The sequence below is a fragment of the Ailuropoda melanoleuca genome, chromosome 16 (assembly GCF_002007445.2).
Source record: "Ailuropoda melanoleuca isolate Jingjing chromosome 16, ASM200744v2, whole genome shotgun sequence".
NCBI classification, from domain to species: Eukaryota; Metazoa; Chordata; class Mammalia; order Carnivora; family Ursidae; genus Ailuropoda; species Ailuropoda melanoleuca.
In genome coordinates this window covers 81,854,172-81,874,540 of record NC_048233.1, presented here as the reverse complement: position 1 = coordinate 81,874,540, position 20,369 = coordinate 81,854,172, and the positions used below count along the sequence as shown (strand labels likewise).

Sequence of the window (20,369 nt, the reverse complement as noted above, 5' to 3'; positions counted from 1 at the left end):
TATTGTGAAATGGTCCCCACGAGAAGTCTAGGTAACGTCTGTCCACACACAGAGTTAAGACATTTTTTTTTTCTTGTGATAAGAACTTGGAAGATCCACTCTCTCAGCGACTTTCAAATATGCAATCCAGGGTTATTAACCGGAGTCCATGCTGTGCACTCCTTCCCCATGACTTATTGATTTTATAAAATCAACTCGAACTTTGTACCTTTGGATCCCTTCATGCATTCCACCCACCCCTGGTCCCCTGCCTCTGGCCAGCACTCATCTGTTTTCTCTATTTATGAACTGCTTTTTTTTTTAGAGTCTGCTTTTTTAGCTCCCCCTCCCCCTTTTTAAAAATATTAAGTGAGATCCTACATTATTTGCCTCTCCGTCTGACTTATTTCACCCGGCATAATGCCCTCAAGGTCCATCCACGTTGTCATAGATGGCAGGATTTCAGACTTTTCTTTGGCCGAGCAATATTCCAGCCTGTATAGAATCCTTCTCTACCCATTCAGCCAGCGATGGACACTTGGGTCGTTTCCATATTGTGAATAACGCTGCAGCGACCACGGGAGTCCAGCTACCTCTTCGAGTTAATGTTTTCGGTTTCTTCCAACATACCCAGAAATGGGATTGCTTGGCCACATATGGTAACTCTATTTTTAAGTTATTTTGAGGACGCTCCATGCTGTTTCCCCACAGTGGCTGCACCAAGTCCCGCCACCAGGGCACGAGGGTCGCCTTCTCTCCACTTCCTCTCCAACACTCATTGTTTCTTGTTCTCTTTGATACTGGCTGTTCTGACAGGCGTGAGGTGAGAGCTCGTTGCAGTCCCTGGTGACGAGGGAAGTTGGGCGTCTTTTAAACTTTTATTAATTATTTTTTCCGATAAAACTTGGTTCATAGAACTAAACATGAAAATTCTGAAGGGAAAGAAGATTCTGAGCTGTGGAGGGATTGACAGGACTCTGGCAAATAGGAAGGAAATTCGGTAAATGTCACCTCAAAGTTTTTGTGCAATAACATTCTTCTCTGTGGTTGCAACTGCAAAAGAGTAAGTTTTAAAATACAATCCCGGCTGAAGTAATTAAGTCCTCTCTCTTTCTCTCCTCTGGAGGGTAAGACCTTTGTGTCGAAAGGCTGGTGCCTCTGGGGCTCCTTCCTCTCAGCAGCAAGGTCAGAGCTGGGAGAGGCTGGCACCCCCGTCACTGTCCTTTCATTCAGCCCTCATGGGTGAAGGCTCTGCAGGGTGCCAACCTGGAACTGGTTCTGGGGACAGGGTCTAGAGTGACAGACAGATGCTAATCACAAGGTGACAATTTCCGTGAAAGAGAGATTTGGGCGGGCCAGAGTAATCACTGTCAGGTGTTGGAGGAGGCGTCTTGGGGGAGTTCTGTGAGATCAGCAGTCGTTGTCTAGTGAGCAGTGGGAGAGAGCACTGGGGACGGGGGGGGGCGGGGGGGTGCATGAAGCTCGGTGGCCCCGGGAGCAGGGCACACACGAGATGTCAGCATGGTTGGAAGCCGATGTGCTGAGATGAGGCTCAGGAACTCAGAGCAGGGGCCTGTCCACACAGAGCCTTGCGTGCCAAAGGGGCATTTGGCTTCAACTTGCTCACAGGACGCTAGAACAAAAGGTAGTGAAGTGGGGTCTGGGGCAAGCTGCAGGGGAGGCTGGAGTGGGGGCCGTGGGGGTGGTGAGCCTGGATGCAGTATATCCCGTGACTGTTGGACATCAGAAAACAGGATTTGTTAGGACAGGGGAGGTGAGCAAAGCAAGGTACCCATCCACAATTCAATTCACCGAGTCTTCTAGAAGACCCAGGCTGAGATGGAGTTCGTTATTTTACTTTGTGGTCGTGGCTGTTGTATTTGTCGAATGAGTGTGAACGATCCCTTTGACCGGACTTCTGAGCTTGGACTTGTTCAGAAGGATACCACTCCACACTCACACGCACACTTGGCCTGAGCCCGGCTCTGCCCTGGGTCCCACAGGCCCTCGTATCATTGAGGTGGGAAAGGCAGCTAGAAGAATGGCCCCCAGCGGGGAGTCCTGGGAGTGCCCTAGATGCAGGGGCTGCCTGTCCCCTTGTCAGTGAATCACCACTCCCATCCCGTCCCGCCTCTGCCCTGCCCCACTCCCATCTGGAGGCCCCGGACCTGCGGGATCCTCTGCCAGGAGGGCCTTCACCTCGGCTGGGAGGTGGTCCCTCTCCCCCAACAGCAAGGGGACCCTGAACCCAGGGGACCTGATAATGGGGCCCGGGGCCATCCCGGTGGGCCCAGCGTCTGGCTGTGGGCTGTGGGTGGGGAGGGGGTTGTGAGCCGGGCTGGGACACAGGCTGTAACCCAGCTGTCCTCGGCGGCCTCACTTGCTAGCAGGGGAAGTCGCATCTCTCCAAGCCTTGGTTTCCTGTCTGAAAAACGAGAATAGCACCTGGCTGGCTAGGTCGTTAGGGTTCGAGGGGGTTCATGCCAAGACCGTTGGCCTTGGCCACTCCTTGTTCTGAGCCCTGCGGTCTGGCCCTGGCTGTGGCCAGAGGCTCTCCTCCGAGGTCTTTCTGCCAGGAGCTGAGCTCACGGGGTGGGGCGGGCCTCAGGGGCCACATATCAGTTGTTCTCTCTTTCCTGGGAGCTGGCCCAGGAAAGATGGGGGGAGGGCGTCTGCTTTTCATCGGGCTGGGGGGCTGCTGCCTCTAATGCCTTTGGGGTCTCAGCTTGTCAGGAGGAGGGAGATGCACTTAACCGGTTGTGGACCAGCTCAGGGCTGAGGAAAGAGTGCTGGGCTTGGACTCCGACAGCTGGCTTTGAAGGCTCACTGGGCCACTTACTGGTTTGGAGACCCGCATCTGAGCATCAAGGGGCCCATTGGACCACGGGAGTAATGATTTCTGCTCTGCCTACTCCCCAAAGCAAAAATTCATGTCCAAGTGCTTGGAAACCATGTAAAATAGGAAACGGGGGCTCCCCTGTGCATTGGCATTGCCGTGGGGCGGTGGGGGGTGGGCTCTGCTCAGGGACCTCGCTCCACACAGCAACAGACGGGCCTGCAGGCCCAGTGCCTGGCCCCTGGTCTGGAATGGTCAAAGACAACTTTTGGGCCCGTGGAACAGAAGCGCATTTCAGGAGGTGGCGGCTGGTGACCTGAAGATTGGCAGGGGCTCAGAAAAGGAAGCCTTCACTCTGGGGGGTGTGGCTTGGGGGCAAAACAGCAAGACAGTAATCATTAGCAGTTCCTGAGAGCTTCCTATATGCCAGGCACACGTCTAAGAATTTTCCACGTAGTAAGTCGTTACAGCAACCCTCTGAAGGAGGTTACTATTATCTCCCCTTTAACCATGTTTTTAAGGGTGGAAAGGCATTTCGGGAGGAGTCTGATGTGCAGAGGTCTGGGGAGCCTCTCCCATCCTGGGGTGGGGGCCGCCCCACCTGCAGCCAGGACGAGTGGGCCTAGGGAGGCCTTGGCGGCCAGCCACCGGGTTTAGGTCTGAGATTGTCAGCTGGAGGCTCTTGTGTGACCTAATCCTTGAGGGTGGGTGGGATGGGGCTCCTGGGAGGAGGGCAAGGGCCTTCATGGGCTGGCTTCGAAGAAGGAGAGGGGTTCCTCATTCTTCTGTTTTCAAACTTGAGCACAGGCCCAGCTGCCACCCAGGGAGCCCCCATGGGAAGCCCTGACTCTGAGACGGGCTCAGAAGCTGGGCTGTGTGTGGCCCGGGAGCCTGAGCTCTCAGAGCCTGGGGAGGCTAGGTTTGCAGCCAAGTGGCCCGAAGTGGGTCCGACACATGCCAGACTGCACCCCGTCGTGGGGCTGACCCCAGGAACGCAGGATGGCCTTGTTTGCCGGGTTACAGAGGAGCCTGGAATTTTCTGCCCACACTGGCAGGACAATGGCGCCTTCCTGGTCTGAGCCCCTTACACAGCCTAGTCGGGGGGTGGGGGGCTGGCCCAGCTGGGGATGGGGCGGTAGGGCGATGGGGCCTCAGTGATTAGAAACAGGAAGCAGGGCTGGAACCTCTTCTCCCAAATGAAATGAAGTCCAGGGAGGCCACGGCAGAGTTGACCACGGTGGGGGCTTTCCAGTCTGACGATTCGGGTGCCCACACCCTGGTAGGGCACTCTGGTAAAGAAAAGGCAGGCGAGAGGCATTCCCGGGGGCGGGCTGCCTGCTTTCTGCAGCACCTCTGAGTGAGGACGGCGGGCTGGGAGCGCTGGGTGTGCGTGGGGGCAGATTCCGTTCTGCAGGGTGCCCCACCCGCGTCCCAACTGTTTCTGCTTGGAAGCAATTGACAAGCACACTGGAATTTCTAACCAAGACGGGGACAGGGTAAGAAGAGGCTTGAGGGAAGCGGCAGAGTTTTTAGTCATGAGGCATCCAGGGTGTGATATCTGTGCCAAAGCCAGAGATGAGATGAACAGAGATGGCCAGGAAGATTGGGGAGGCAGGGGGCAGGAAGGCCAGATCCGGGGTGAGGTCACCGGGGAAACATGCGGGCCCACAGTGAGCTGTGGGCTGAGTGGGCCCAGGGGAAGGGAGGGGAACAGACGGAAGGGAGGAAGGGAAGAGCTCGCCTTGGCCTTTCTTACTTGGTAAAAGATTAAGTACTTGGTGTCTGAATGGAACGTTGGGACAGAGTTCAGGAGTTCAGTCCCCCAGGGATCGGCGCTGGATGGACAGTGGGACATTGTTCTTGAAGGCGAAAGAACCCCAGCCTTTGTTCTCATTCCACTTGTGGACTAAATATTCCCGGATTTGGGGTGAGACTGGCAGCCACCTGTGCCAGTTAGTCGGTAAATACTTCAGAAAGCTGCCCTTTGCCCGAGAGGCACTTGGGGTAGTTCTGTTTATTGTCTGGCAGGCCTGGCCTTGGGAAAGGTTGAGGGGTGAGCGCAGCTGGGAAGGGAAAGCGACCTGGGAAGGGGCCGCTGTTCCTCGTGGCCACACAGGGTGAACTCGACCCCCACCTGCTCTTCTGACACCAAGTCACTCTTTGCCAAACTTCTGGGTGTGCCCTTGTGCTCCTGGCACAACCCACATTCCCCTTTCCAAAACTTTGAGCCCGGTCCTGTTCCCACAACCCGGCTCTGGAGGCTTCTGCAGCATAAGAGGCGGCCACGTTGGTGTTCAGAGCGGCCGGCCTGGCCCCCAGCATCCCTGCCACGCATTCTGGCCAAATGCTCACCTGATGGTGTGAGGAGGCAACCTGGCCTCCTGCGGAGGTGTGCCGATGCCTGGCCCCAGGTCCCCACGGCCTCGCCAAGTCACCTGGGCTGAACTCAGGAGAAAAGCCAAGGGGGCACCGTCACTCATCCAGACCGGCCACAGGATTTGGGCATACCTGTCGTCGGGGGTGTTTTTTTGAGAAAACTGGAGACATTCAGATATTGACTATTACATAAGGTGAAAGTTTATTGACATGGAAAGGTGGATTGTTAACTGAGAAAAGGTTTTAAAAAGCATGGATGGTATGATTTTATTTTGGAAAATATACAACAGGTGTTAATAGCAGTAGTCACTGGGTGATAGGAAATTTTCCCCCTATTTTTTTCTTGTTTTTGTGGATCTATGTTTTCATATAACTTATTTAAGAATTGTTATTTTTTCCAACTTCTACAATGCACATATGCCCCTTTTAGTTAATTACAAGGTTATTTTTAACTTAAAAATGTTGGCTAAAAAATTATTACCCTGGAAGGGAACAATCTAGGGGCTGCTCGAAACAGAGCATTGGGTGGTGGACACTCAGCCCCACCTCAGAGGTTGGGAAGAACCGACCTTTTTTCTGCCAGCTGTAGTTTAGAGCCAAAACCCCATCCAGGTTCTGCACAGAATCCAGAAAGTGCTGATATTTGCAGAGCAAAAAACAGTTAACTCTGAGATGATCAGTGATCGGAAAAAAAAAAGAAAAGAAAAGAAAAGAAAAAAAGAGATGAGAGAATCCCAGTCTGCTTTCCTCTGTCAACCCCATCCATGCTTGGCCCTTCTTGCTGTCTAAAAATCCAACTTCACTTTATTTTTTTCTTTAAAGATTTTATTTATTTATTTGACACAGAGAGAGACAGCGAGAGAGGGAGCACAAGCAGGGGGAGAGGGAGAGGGAGAAGCAGGCTTCCTGCTGAGCAGGGAGCCCGACAAGGGGCTTGGAACCAGGACCCTGGGATCAGGACCTGAGCTGAAGGCAGGTGTTTAACGACTGAGCCACCCAGGCACCCCCCAACCTCACTTTAATAGTGGGTTGGGAAAAAAAGCAGAGTTTGGGGATGCCTGGGTGGCTCAGTCGGTTAAGTGTCTGCCTTCGGCTCAGGTCCTGATTCCAGGGTCCTGGGATCAAGTCCCGCATCGGGCTCCTTGCTCAGTGGGGAGACTGCTTCTCTCTCTGCCTGCTGCTCCCCCTGCTTGTGCTCGCTTTCTGACAAAAAAATAAAATCTTAAAAAAAGAAAAAGCAGAGTTTGAAGGATAAAGTTCTTAAAACGTGGTGTTCTTTCCTGCTTCTCACCTGTAGCGTTCTTGGGACGGCCCATACGCCCTGCGCAGGTCTTTAAAATTTTTTTTAAAGTTCCATGATTTATTACTTGCGTATAACACCCAGTGCACCATGCAATACGTGCCCTCCTTAATACCCCTCACCAGCCTATCCCTTCCCCCCCCCCCGCCCCCGAAGCCCTCAGTTTGTTTCCCAGAGTCCATGGTCTCTCACGCAGGTCTTGAAAGGCGCTGGGAGCTGTGGGAGAAGTGATGAGGACCGTGCAGGGAACAGAGAGGCTGAGATAAGCATCAGTTTAATCTCAGGGGAATGAATGCCCCGGGGAAACTCCAGTTTCTCTGGGCCTTTTTTCATGGTTCAAAAGGGCTCCCTGTGGGCACCTCCCCCCCATCTTTTTTTTTTTTTTAAAGATTTTATTTATTTATTTGACAGAGATAGAGACAGCCAGCGAGAGAGGGAACACAAGCAGGGGGAGTGGGAGAGGAAGAAGCAGGCTCCCAGCGGAGGAGCCTGATGTGGGGCTCGATCCCAGAACGCCGGGATCACGCCCTGAGCCCGAAGGCAGATGCTTAACCGCTGTGCCACCCAGGCGCCCCGCCCCCCCCATCTTTAACTCCCTGCAGGAGTTAAGCTATGTATGACTGTGGCTCAGTTGTTTGGGGTGGATGGATGGAAGTGGGGTGGGGTATGGGAAAAAGGCACTTCCCACTGAATGGTACCTGCATTCTGGATGGGATCACTCTGGGCACCCACACCCACTCCTGGCCCCAAGCCTACCTATGGTCCAGGCCCAAATCCCCCAACCCCTTTCCCGGCCCACTTCTCCTCTGTCCTTCAGCCCGGCCCCCATTCCCTTGGGGGCCACTCAGGGAGGAGGAAGAGGACACCTGGGTTTCTCCGAGCTGGACAAGCTTCTGTGGGCCCCTCCTTGCTCCCCGGTTGCTATGAAGTCCGAATGCAGTGCTGGCCTGTGCAAAGGTGAAGGCTGCCCCGAGGACCACAGAGCAGGCTTGGGGCTGAAGGGCCGTGTCCCCTGTCAGCTTCCCCGAACACCACCCACTTCTGATGCGAGGGACCCTGACAAGGACCAGAGTACACGTCCCATGCCACCTTCCTTCGCCCTCAGGGTTTGTAATCTTTCATGCCAGAGAGGAACATGTCCAGGAAGGACATCATTTGAAAAAAATAATTTTTTTTATTGTGCAACAGCTGTGAGGTTAAGGCCCTTCCAGCCCAGTGCTGACTGTGGCAGCTGCTGGGGTGGACACCCACTCTTGGCTCGGGGCCCCTCTTGTGCTCCTTCTCAGTTCACCGTTTTAGAGCGTTTAGGCCAAACACAGTGTATTTCCTGGCTGGAAGGAGCCACGGAGGACAGAGTCTGGGGCTGTCTGAGCGTGCTCACCCCGGGGTCCCTGGCATCTGCCCTCACGTGTGGAATAGGTTTCTGTTGTTTTAAGAGTCAGACACGTGGTTTAAGAGTCAGGGACGTGGTTGATTTTGATGGGCTCTTTGGGGCATTTGCTAGCACTGTTTTTGGGATAAATCTGCCCTAAAATAAACTGTAGAGTTTTGGGGCACCTGGGTGGCTCAGTCGTTAAGCGTGTGCCTTTGGCTCAGGGCATGATTCCAGGGTCTTGGGATCGAGCCCCGCATGGGGCTCCCTGCTCTGCTGGGAGCCTGCTTCTTCCTCTCCCACTCCCCCTGCTTGTGTTCCCTCTCTCGCTGGCTGTCTCTCTCTCTCTCTGAATAATAAATAAAATCTTTAAAAAAATAAAATAAAAAAATAAAAAACTGTAGTGTTTAGATTAAAATGAGGGTCAGGAACAGGAACCCTCTTTTGGTCCCCAATTTTCTGAGTAGATGATTCCGAGGCAGTCAAGAGAGGTTAGTCTCCCTGTGGGTCCCGGGCAACGCTGGACGGTTTACAGTTTGCTGCCCTCTAGTGGTACAGACATGGCGACTCTCCTCTTTCCCAGAGCGTCTGGCCAAGCAGAGAGCCATGCAGTCTCCGCTGAGGGAATTCCCAGGCTACTGGAGGCGACTTTCCACTGAACCATGGTCTGAGGGCAACAATCCACGCCTTGGGCTGTACGAGGGGGCCGACGTACGTACCCTAACCTAACTGGGCCGCCTGGCCAAAGAGGTCAGGGGGCCCCCAAGCCGAGCCTCCAGGGCCTCCAGCAGTCTCTGATGACTAGAATTGCTTTCCTTTTGAATGGTGGAACTGCTAAGCACAGAATGAGCTGTGGCAGCTGGCCTTCCTCCTTGCCCCCACCCCCATGCCCTTAGTGATGGCTATCTTCTTGTCTCTTCTCTCCCAACCTCTCACATAATTCTGCTTTGTCTCCCTTTTGGGCTGAATTGTGTCCCCTCAAACTCGGTATGTGGAAGCCCTAATCCCCAGTACTTCAGCACGTGACTGTATTTGGAGACAAGGCCTTTGAAAAGGTTGAAGAGGCTGTTGAGTTAATGGGGCTGTGAGGGTGAGCCCTCACCCCATCTGACTGGTGTCCCCATCAGAAGCGGACGGTTGGCTACAGATGTGTGTAACGACCATGTGAGGACACAGCGAGAAGGCGGCCATCTGCCAGCCAAGGAGAGGCCTCAGGGGACACGGAGCCTGCTGACCCCTTGATCTTGGACTTCCAGCCTCCAGAGCTGTGAGAACGTAACTTCCCGTTGTTGAAGCCCACGTCTGTGCTGTTTTGTTGGCAGCCCTGGCAAACGAATACAACCCTAACAAAATACTGATTTCTACAGGACAGTGGTTGCATTTTGAGGGTTCCCCCCCCTTTTTTTTAATTTAGAGGGAGAGAGAGAGAGGCATAGAGGGATTGAAAGAGAAAGAGGCAAAGCAGGCGAGCTCAGGAAGAGGGAGAGAGAGAGAATCACAAGCAGACTCCCTGCGAGTGTGGAGTCCAACGCAGGGCTCGATCTCACGACCCTGAGATCGTGACCTGAGCCAAAATCAAGAGTTGGAGACTTATGGGGCACCTGGGTGGCGCAGTCGTTAAGCGTCTGCCTTCGGCTCAGGGCATGATCCCAGAGTCGTGGGATCGAGCCCCGCATCAGGCTCCTCTGCTGGGAGCCTGCTTCTTCCTCTCCCACTCCCCCTGCTTGTGTTCCCTCTCTCGCTGGCTGTATCTCTCTGTGTCAAATAAATAAAATCTTTAAAAAAAAAAAAAAGAGTTGGACACTTAACCGACTGAGCCACCCAGTAGCCCCAACATTTTGAGGTTTTCAAGGATATAAACACAACCACTCTCTCCTGGGCCCGGCTGCAGTTTCTCTATCTGTCCAGGGGATCCTTAAGATAAACACGGAACAGCTTTCCTTTAATCTCCTTTAATCTTTAGGGTAATCCATTTTATAGATGAAAACATTCCTAGAAGTTAACTCGCCCAGGGTCACCCAGGTAGTGGGGACAGTCAGGATTCAGACTCAGTTGTGCCTCCAAGTGCCACTTCTTCCTCTGTAGCTCAGAGCAGCAGGCCGGCCCAGGAAGGGGGTGGGCTGGGCTCTGGAAGGGGGTGGCTGTCTGGTAAACCGCGAGAACACTTTGCCTTGCTGATCCTTGCAAATGGTGGTCTGGTTTCTCCCTTAAGCCATTGAGAAAAAGCTCCATTCCTCTGAAAAACTCGCCAATATACTCCACGAGGCAGGACATACGGACACATCCCCATACCACCCTCTTCTCGAAAGCCCTCGAGTTAGTACGCCTGTCTGAACTGACAGACAACGGGAGCTTGTGGACATTCTGGTCTTTGTCAACAGTGACTCCTAACCACACTGTTATTCTTTCAAAATATATTTTATTAGTGGCACATGGAATTTAAAGTTAAGCAATTTCTTTCCAGAAAGAAGGTAAGACCTGAGAGACTAAAAAATTGTCACAGCAGAAATACCATTTCCAGTGTAGACAGAGATTACTAGGAAGAGTTTCCACCAAGGAAATTACTTTCCTCACACGCTGACTGTGTTGTGCACACGGCCCCTGCAGTCATGGGGGCCCGCAGCCCCCAATGGAGACCACAGTAGATGACCCCATGGGATTGGTGTGCTGCTTACGGCAGTGGCGGCGGGGGTGTCATGAGCCCCCTTGCTCTGCACAAGCACCAGGAGGGCCTGCAGCACGCAGAGGCTGATGGGAAAATGCTAGGCCAGCGGACTCACGTGGGAGCCCGAGAGAACCCTCAGACCCGCAGGAGCTCCGCAGAGTCCCCATTAGACCCTTCACCTGGAGACTGGGGGCTAGGGGTTTCCAGGGATGACTTTTAAAGTATCTGGAAACACGTCTACATTAGTAAGTCAGAGGAGATCTGAACCTTCTTCGAAAAATCAGCTTCTCCTCTCATGGGTTCTTTCCCCCAACATTCTTCTGACTTAACATGAACTCTGCAACCAAGAGAGCCCTGGGAGGTGTTGGTCCCCTTCCACCTGGCGAGCCTGCTGCTTCTGTCCCCACTGTGGGTCTCCTGATCCCAGATGGCACTCCCTGCATTGAAGTGGCTGCTGTCCTGTTCAGATCATGTTGTTTCTTCTCTCTAATCTAAGACACTGGGGATGATTCATAAGAAAGACTCAGGACTTAGTCATCTGCGCTGGTCTTATTTTGACCTTAAAAGGGGCGTTTCTCTCAGCACGTCCAGATCCGCCCCTCAACCAAACACTCAGATACTCATTGATCAAGGCGACAAAACGAGTGACAGACCGCAGAATTTTCCATTTCTAGATCTAATTGATTAAGCCAAGTCTCCACACCAGGAAACTGGACTTTCCCTCCAAGCTAGCATCTAGAATACAATCTTCAGGGCCCTAGGGCAGGTCAGCGACACTGGTCTCGTCGAGATCGATTCCAGAGTGCAGCTTGCCATCCTTGGCGGCCGCCCAGGGCATGGAGGTGGAGGTCCACTTCACCGCCCAGTCTCCTGCTTTGCTGACCAAGATGACGCCGCCTAAACCCTTCAGCTTTGACTTCATATAACCCAACGCCATGTCGGCTGCCTCTTCCAATGTCCTTCCTGAAAATGAGGAAAGGTTGAGAAACAACACACCTTGTAATGAAAGGAATCTGATGGGAAAATCAGTTGCAGTATGAAAATCCAAAGTGAGTTAACAAAGATTTTTGGGCAAATGGTTTCTATTTGAAGGCTTCAAAGAAGGATCCTCACCATAAAAGGCCCTGTTTGCACTGAGATGGAGCCTAGCATCAGCCTAAGCAGAGCTGCCTTCTCTCCCACACCCAGGCTCAAAGTCTCTCCACTGCCCCTGAGATGCCCAACACGGACAGTATTCTAAGTGCACTTCTTTCCAGATCCTGACAGAAGGTGGGAAGAAGTCAAAGTAGCGTTAACGACCTGAAAGGAACATCTAAAGCAAATGCGAAAGGGTTTCCTATACTTTACAGCCTATCATAAAGAGTTTCCATTCACTTGTCTTCAGACAGCATGAACTTGTTCTCTGTACCTTGTTCTACGTGGAAGAGAGTCAGTCTGGCCAGATTCACCTTCAGGATGCTCTCCCCGTGCCCCGTGGTGGAAATGGCGCCAATGTCGTTGTCGGCATAACCTCCAGATCCTGCTCAAAAAAGGTGGACTGGTTCAAACTGAGCAGCACAGTGAAGAAATTCAAACCCGTACCAAGTCTAAGGATACACAAATGTTAAATCCCAGAGAGGGCCAAAGTGTGAACAAAGGTCAGCAGCCGTGACCTTGAGGTGCAGAAGTGGTGTAGTAAGTGCCAGGTGATGACCCTGAAATCAGTGGGGGGGGGGTGGCCTGAGCTCTCACGGAGCAGCCCCTCCAGGACGGCTCTTCCTCCTCCTCGAAGCCCACACAGCCACTCCCAGGCCCGCCACTGACCCCGCCCGGGAACTAGAGGGACCTGCGTTAACGTCAACGCAAATGTTTCCATTTGTACCAGCACTGTGACGCGTTCAGGCCACTCAAATCTACTAGCGGCCAGCCTAAATTCAGCTTTTTCTCAATTTGTTAATTTGAGCCCATGCCTGGGAAAAGGCTTTGTGTATGTAACTCTTCGGGACTAAGTCTGCAGATCCTGAAGCTGGGGCTAGAGAGAAGAGGCTCTCCGGGGCTCGCTGGGGGCCACCTGAGCCTCCCCAAGTCATCCCCGGAGCCTCCAGCCTCGGAAAGGCCTCGTGCCTGCTGGATACAGGTGCCCTCTCAAAGGGTGCCCTGCCCAAGCACTCCCCCCACCCCCGCCCCCAGCGCTCCCTGAAATGCTGGGGCTGCCGGAAGAGGCGGGGAGTGAAGAGGAGGTGCGGGGGGATGGCAGCGGAAGGGGCAGGGCAGCAGCGGGCCGCGGAGCCTACCTATGCACGGGGTGTCCCCAACCCGGCCGACCATTTTATTAACGACGCCGCCCGTCGAGGTCGCGTAGGCTACGTTTCCTTTGCAGTCCAAGGCAACGGCACCCACGGTTCCCAAGTCTCTGCCAAGAATAAAGAGAAAAGGGACAGACTGAGACGAGAGACCCTGATGTCACAAGTAACATCGGAGCTGAACAGCACTTAAATTCCCACATGAGATGCTAATGTAAGTGGGGCGCACTTTGATTGCGACATTCGCGCCTCACGTTAGCTTTCCACTCTGCAGGTCAGAGAGATTGCTAGACATTCCTTCAGCTCTCAGCTTTAAGAGCACATCCCGTCCCCACACCACCGTCCTCTAACTGTGTGACTTAGTTACTGAGTTTTCTTTTCTGCGTCTCATTTTCCCCACCTATAAAACAGGGATAAAAAGAATTGAGTGCATCTTAAACAATGTGTGCATAAAAATCCCTTGGATCCCTGGGGCCGCCCCAACGATCCTGAGTTGGTGGGAGCAGGGTGGAACCCAAGACCCTGCACTTCTCACACCTTCCAGGTGATGCCGACGTTGCCTGTCACACCCCCTAGGCCTGTTTCACGGGGCTTGCTGTAAAGATGAAGTTATTGTTTTCCCTATTAAACATTTTCAAGTAAAAAAAATTGGAAAGAAAAAATTGGAAGAAATTGTGCAACAACAGCTATAATACCCATCCCCCAGAAGCTACAATGAACTATATTTGAGGCACATAGTAAGTGCCAGGCCCAGGAGTGAACACACAACGTCCCTTCTCCCGTGCAGCTTGCCTTTGGGGGCAGAGGGCAACAGAGCGGTAAAAATTTGTTTTATGGAACAACGGTAAAAATGACGACTCCAGCAGCATGGAGAGAGCTTTATGCAGGGCCTTGCTGATGGAGGGGAGGGCAACCCACACAGCTTGCTGGGGAGTGTGCTCCTGCAGCTGGACCATGGCTGGGACGCTCATGGCAGTCATGCAGGTCACTGCAGTTGCAGAGAATAAAGCGAGGGAGAGAGGGTAGGGGGTCAGGGGATGGCCAGCAGCCAGACCATGGAGGCTCTGATGGGCGGGGTGACCGTACACCCTGGTGACCCAGGACAGTCCTGATTTCTCCCCATGTAACAGCTCCCCTTTCACTCTCAAAGTCAAGTTCTGATCTGAACACTATGTCATATGGTCCTCTGAAGTATAGGCCCTGAGTGATATGGGAAGACGCTGTGTCCCAAGGTGAGTTCAGTTTTAAAAATATCATTCTTACCACCACCCTCATCCACCGGAATGCCTAAAACGAAGACGACTCGGTATCGGGTAAGGGTCAGGATGTGCAGGACTGCAACACTCAGTCGCTACTGCTGGAAACGTAAACCGGCGCAACCCCTTCGGAAAGCCATCTGGCAGGACCTACCAAAGCTGGCTTGGCAATCACACGCCTACCTCTCTGCATTCTTCCAGCAGAACTGTGGAGCGATGCTCACCGAAAAACATCTACCGAAATGTTCGCAGGACTGTGTGTAGTAACAGAGAACGGAAAGTGACATAAATGTCCACCAGAGGCAGAGCAGGTGGCCTGAGAGCGTCCTGGCACCAACTCCCCTCCTGCCGTGAGCATGAGCTGCTGCGCTGTGTGTGCCACACGTGGACGGACCCCAGAAATAGCACGAGGAAAGAAGGCACCAAATAAAGTACATACACACGGTTCCACTTAAATAAAGTTCGAAAACTGGCGACGTCGTCCACCGTGTTAGAAGCCAGGTACGTGGGTGCCGTCAGGGGAGGGCTGGGAAGGGAAGGGAATGTGGTGGGGAGCGTCGGGCGATGATCTAGTTCCCCACCCCCTGGGGGCTGATTTTGTGGGTCCGCTTGGTGAAAAGCCATCAGAGGCTCCGTAAGACTCGTGCACTTCTGTGTGTATGCCACACGTGCACAAAATATTTCTCGCAGAATAATCATTCTGCAAGATGTGTGCAGAGTGAGGGAGACAAGAGAGGAACCAGAGACTGGTCAGGAGGCTTGAAGAGTTGCTGGCCTCTGTTGGGGTGCTCCTGGGACGCGGGGAAGCAGGCTCGGCTCGGGACACTCTGGGGGCAGAGCTGACAGACTTTGCGGGGGAGTTGGGTGTGAGAGAGATTATGGGGGGCTCTAAGGCTTTAGCTCCCAGAACTGAAAGGGTACAGGAACCATTCGTTGAAATGGAGACTATTAGGAATAGGTTTTTTGGTGTTTTTTGGTTTTGTTGGTGGGTGTGGCGTGACGTTAGGTGGGGAAATCTGGGCTTCAGTTCTGGACGCAAGCTTGAGCTGCCGGTTGGGCAATCACATGGAGAGAGCGAATTGCAGCTCGATGTGGGCTGGCATTCAGGGGGCTAGCAAGAGAAATTTGGCATTCTGCTTGGAAGAAAACAGGAACCCTATCTTCCAGCGTTCACAAAAATCAACTCCAGAGTTCAAGGCCTGACTATAAAACAAAACAAAATTCTTCAGGAAAATCTAGGTGACTACAGATGTCTCAGGGTGGGGAATACCTTCTATGTTTCTAGTCCCAAGAAGTAGACAAGAGAGGCAGACTGCGTATTTGATTATGAAAAAGTAAAAACTTGTGTATGGCAAAAATACCATAAGCAAAGTAAAAGCAAGACTAAAAACAACAGATTTGGATTTTTTTTTTTTTTAAACAGAGAAGACAGCCTTAAGACTGAGAAGAAGGAACATAACAATGAAAGAGAAAAAATGATCATAGGACAAAAATAGACAAATTCATAGAAACCAATGGCCCACCAACAAATGCCAAATGCTCAAACTTGTTGATAATCAGAGAATATAACTTAAAGTGACAGCGTTACCCTCCTCATGTCAGATGAGGGGAGGCACTCCCAGACTCGGCTGCTGGCAGGCCCACTCCTAACATTCGCTAAGTGTGGAGGCGAGACTACAAATACAAATGGCAGCCCATACACCATCTGTTTACTTTTTAGAAGCTGTAGATATGTTCTTTTCTCTTAGAGTGATGAATATGTCTTTAAAAATATTGCAAAGCCATGGTTTTTACATGAACGAAAGCAAACCATCAATAATGACTTAACGTAATTATTGTGCCCATCTTGGTCCTTTGTTGATCAGTTATTGATGGCTGGATGAGTGGGAAACACACACACACACACACCCTCTAAATTACTGTTTACTCCACAAGGTTGATGCATTTCAGGGGGCAGCACGCTCTTATAATCATATGTCCGTACAACATGTGTTCTCTTGACAAACTGCCACATAAGACAGATCTTTTTGAGTCCATGTAGTTCTTAGCAGGTTTTTAATTCATTTTAATTTGGACAAGCTTCCCTCTGCTGAGGCAGCAGCAACTGGAATGTTCAACAAAATTCTTAAGGCAATCCTTAGATTTGGAAAGGAACTCCTGATGTGCACATTACCACGCTCAAATGTTACCGGGCATTGCGGGATACATTTTTGTAACAGAAGACACTATTGCATACTTTGATTTGATCAAACATGTCACGATCGCTCCCTGTAGTCATTTATACCATCTCTTCAGCAGCACCTAGATCCACGCAGAGTATCTTCAGCTCTTTCACATTTCACTGCCGGCGTATTATAAAGAAAACTGAAAGTAGTACTTGGTGTTGTTTGATTTTGTGCATGTCTCTCTTCAAATGGCACTATGCTCTGATATATAACAGACAGAAAGACAGCCTCTATCGGAGTTGATTTGGGGATTATTTGTACATGAATCTTCTCCTTCAAGTTGGGCAAGAATTTTTGTTGCCTTCTTTCAGTTTCCTTTTATTTTACTGGAACACTATTAATATTATTATTATTTTTTTTTGAAAGAGGACGCAAGAGAGCCCAAGTGGGGGGAGGGGCACAGGTGGGGGGAGAGAGAGAGAATCCCAAGCAGGCTCCACGCTCAGCTCGAAACCCCACACAGGGCGTGATCTCATGGCCCTGAATCATGACCTGAGCCGAAATCAAGAGTTGGACACTTAACAGACTGAGCCACCCAGGTGCCCCTGAAATGTTATTCTTCTTGCACATTTCATGTGCAGTGTGATTTTGTTTCTCTAAACTTATTTTCAATCCTTTTAAAAGTGAAAGAGCCAAAAAGATTTTTTAAAGCTTTTATTAAGCTTATCAATAGAAATTAACAGTTCATACTAAGTGGCTGTAGGTAGCATCGAATCAAAATTAATTTCACTGTCAAAGTCCGTAATTTACTCTTGGAGAATCTTCTGTGGTTTCACGGAATTCTTTATCTAAATTCAAAGTAATTACTTTAACAGCACTGGGTTGGTTATTCCCACCATCTGTCTGAGATTTGTTCTAAGGTCAGATAGGAGTCTGAGCGCCCTGTTCCATTTTGGGCCTCTCTAGAGAATCTTGCATCAGACCCTCTAGTGTCCCACAACATCAGCACTGCCGCGCAGCGGGGGCACACCTCCTAGAAACAGATTCAATCTGTGAGCCTACGTGTCACATGGAATACTTCTGGGCTCTTGGCCAAACTTCATGTTTATATATCTTTTATTTACCAACCATGTTCACTCCATTATCACAGGCTTGCCTTTGACAGTTTTTTATCTTATTTTTTTAAAGCTTTATTTGAGAGAAAGAGAAAGCGTGCATGTGCAAGCGGGGCAGGGGGAGGGGCAGGGAGCATCTCAAGCAGACTCCGCACTGAGCGTGGAGCCTGATGCGGGGCTCGATCTCAGAGCCCTGAGATCATGACCTAAGTCAAAATCAAGAATTGGTTGTTTAACCAACTGAGCCACCCAGGCGCCCCATTGCCTTCGAAAGTCTTTTAAGTTCATGCCTAAGATGAAAAGTTCTCCCCACTTCTTCTCTAAATCCAAAACACCTACTTCCAAAAGCAGGTGAGTTAGACTTGTTTTTCTTCTCGGGGTAGTACAGCAATACATATAATTAATGTTAGTTGCTCAATGTGTCTTCTGACCATGGTACCTTCTAGTTGAACTGAGTATTTTGTTAAAAACATTTTATGTATTTGATTTCATCTCTCACTTATTAGTCACTAAATTAATCTGTCTGAATTCTCTTAGTGATTAGTTGCATTATTTTTTTGTCTTAATTACATGTATTATCAAGTTCTGAAATAATTTTTATTAAGCCTGAAATGTCCCACTGTGTTTTGTAAACACAGTGCTGATGATGGAGTGCCATGAAAAGCCTCGTTAGGCCTGGCTAAATACCAGACACACTGTATTATTCTTTCAAGAACATTACATCCCTGTTTCATATCGTCTTTTTCTTTTTCCGCTGATATCAACTGCCTGTTCTCCCCAGTCCTACTGACTGCACGTGTCCCTTTGGTGTGTGATTCTTCGAGATAAGCAATGAGCTCTTCCTGTAGTAAAGGACGGGAAATCGCTGGGATTTCATCAGAACTGTCCAAACTGAGGATGTGGCAAGAATAATATTCTTACTAATCTTCACTGTTGTGACAGGTAATTAAATCTTCATTGGACCAAGAATTTCGAATGTCCTGCTTCTCAACATTAGCTGGGTCATCCTGGAAGAAGACTGCTTACTTTACTGTTTTTTTTTTTTTTTTTTTTGACAGAGACAGCCAGCGAGAGAGGGAACACAAGCAGGGGGAGTGGGAGAGGAAGAAGCAGGCTCCTAGCGGAGGAGCCTGATGTGGGGCTCGATCCCAGAACGCCGGGATCACGCCCTGAGCCCGAAGGCAGATGCTTAACCGCTGTGCCACCCAGGCGCCCCGCCCCCCCATCTTTAACTCCCTGCAGGAGTTAAGCTATGTATGACTGTGGCTCAGTTGTTTGGGGTGGATGGATGGAAGTGGGGTGGGGTATGGGAAAAAGGCACTTCCCACTGAATGGTACCTGCATTCTGGATGGGATCACTCTGGGCACCCACACCCACTCCTGGCCCCAAGCCTACCTATGGTCCAGGCCCAAATCCCCCAACCCCTTTCCCGGCCCACTTCTCCTCTGTCCTTCAGCCCGGCCCCCATTCCCTTGGGGGCCACTCAGGGAGGAGGAAGAGGACACCTGGGTTTCTCCGAGCTGGACAAGCTTCTGTGGGCCCCTCCTTGCTCCCCGGTTGCTATGAAGTCCGAATGCAGTGCTGGCCTGTGCAAAGGTGAAGGCTGCCCCGAGGACCACAGAGCAGGCTTGGGGCTGAAGGGCCGTGTCCCCTGTCAGCTTCCCCGAACACCACCCACTTCTGATGCGAGGGACCCTGACAAGGACCAGAGTACACGTCCCATGCCACCTTCCTTCGCCCTCAGGGTTTGTAATCTTTCATGCCAGAGAGGAACATGTCCAGGAAGGACATCATTTGAAAAAAATAATTTTTTTTATTGTGCAACAGCTGTGAGGTTAAGGCCCTTCCAGCCCAGTGCTGACTGTGGCAGCTGCTGGGGTGGACACCCACTCTTGGCTCGGGGCCCCTCTTGTGCTCCTTCTCAGTTCACCGTTTTAGAGCGTTTAGGCCAAACACAGTGTATTTCCTGGCTGGAAGGAGCCACGGAGGACAGAGTCTGGGGCTGTCTGAGCGTGCTCACCCCGGGGTCCCTGGCATCTGCCCTCACGTGTGGAATAGGTTTCTGTTGTTTTAAGAGTCAGACACGTGGTTTAAGAGTCAGGGACGTGGTTGATTTTGATGGGCTCTTTGGGGCATTTGCTAGCACTGTTTTTGGGATAAATCTGCCCTAAAATAAACTGTAGAGTTTTGGGGCACCTGGGTGGCTCAGTCGTTAAGCGTGTGCCTTTGGCTCAGGGCATGATTCCAGGGTCTTGGGATCGAGCCCCGCATGGGGCTCCCTGCTCTGCTGGGAGCCTGCTTCTTCCTCTCCCACTCCCCCTGCTTGTGTTCCCTCTCTCGCTGGCTGTCTCTCTCTCTCTCTGAATAATAAATAAAATCTTTAAAAAAATAAAATAAAAAAATAAAAAACTGTAGTGTTTAGATTAAAATGAGGGTCAGGAACAGGAACCCTCTTTTGGTCCCCAATTTTCTGAGTAGATGATTCCGAGGCAGTCAAGAGAGGTTAGTCTCCCTGTGGGTCCCGGGCAACGCTGGACGGTTTACAGTTTGCTGCCCTCTAGTGGTACAGACATGGCGACTCTCCTCTTTCCCAGAGCGTCTGGCCAAGCAGAGAGCCATGCAGTCTCCGCTGAGGGAATTCCCAGGCTACTGGAGGCGACTTTCCACTGAACCATGGTCTGAGGGCAACAATCCACGCCTTGGGCTGTACGAGGGGGCCGACGTACGTACCCTAACCTAACTGGGCCGCCTGGCCAAAGAGGTCAGGGGGCCCCCAAGCCGAGCCTCCAGGGCCTCCAGCAGTCTCTGATGACTAGAATTGCTTTCCTTTTGAATGGTGGAACTGCTAAGCACAGAATGAGCTGTGGCAGCTGGCCTTCCTCCTTGCCCCCACCCCCATGCCCTTAGTGATGGCTATCTTCTTGTCTCTTCTCTCCCAACCTCTCACATAATTCTGCTTTGTCTCCCTTTTGGGCTGAATTGTGTCCCCTCAAACTCGGTATGTGGAAGCCCTAATCCCCAG

The 20,369-nt window shown here is 51.3% G+C and overlaps 1 protein-coding gene and 1 long non-coding RNA gene across 2 annotated transcripts; one reads left to right on the top strand and one right to left on the bottom strand.

Annotated features, from left to right (window-relative positions):
* Positions 1-10,265: 10,265 nt before the first annotated feature.
* On the bottom strand, positions 10,266-13,790 carry LOC117796614 (isoaspartyl peptidase/L-asparaginase-like). The gene is made up of 4 exons (XM_034644825.1): positions 13,731-13,790; positions 12,802-12,964; positions 11,937-12,047; positions 10,266-11,491 (listed from the first exon to the last, which is right to left on the bottom strand). The coding sequence occupies exons 1-4, from the start codon at positions 13,788-13,790 to the stop codon at positions 11,286-11,288; spliced, it is 540 nt and encodes a 179-aa protein (XP_034500716.1). The 3' UTR covers positions 10,266-11,285.
* A 312-nt stretch (positions 13,791-14,102) lies between these two features.
* On the top strand, positions 14,103-18,460 carry LOC117796636. The gene is made up of 3 exons (XR_004621188.1): positions 14,103-14,567; positions 18,128-18,288; positions 18,405-18,460. It is a non-coding gene; the product is annotated as an uncharacterized LOC117796636 (long non-coding RNA).
* Positions 18,461-20,369: the final 1,909 nt, after the last annotated feature.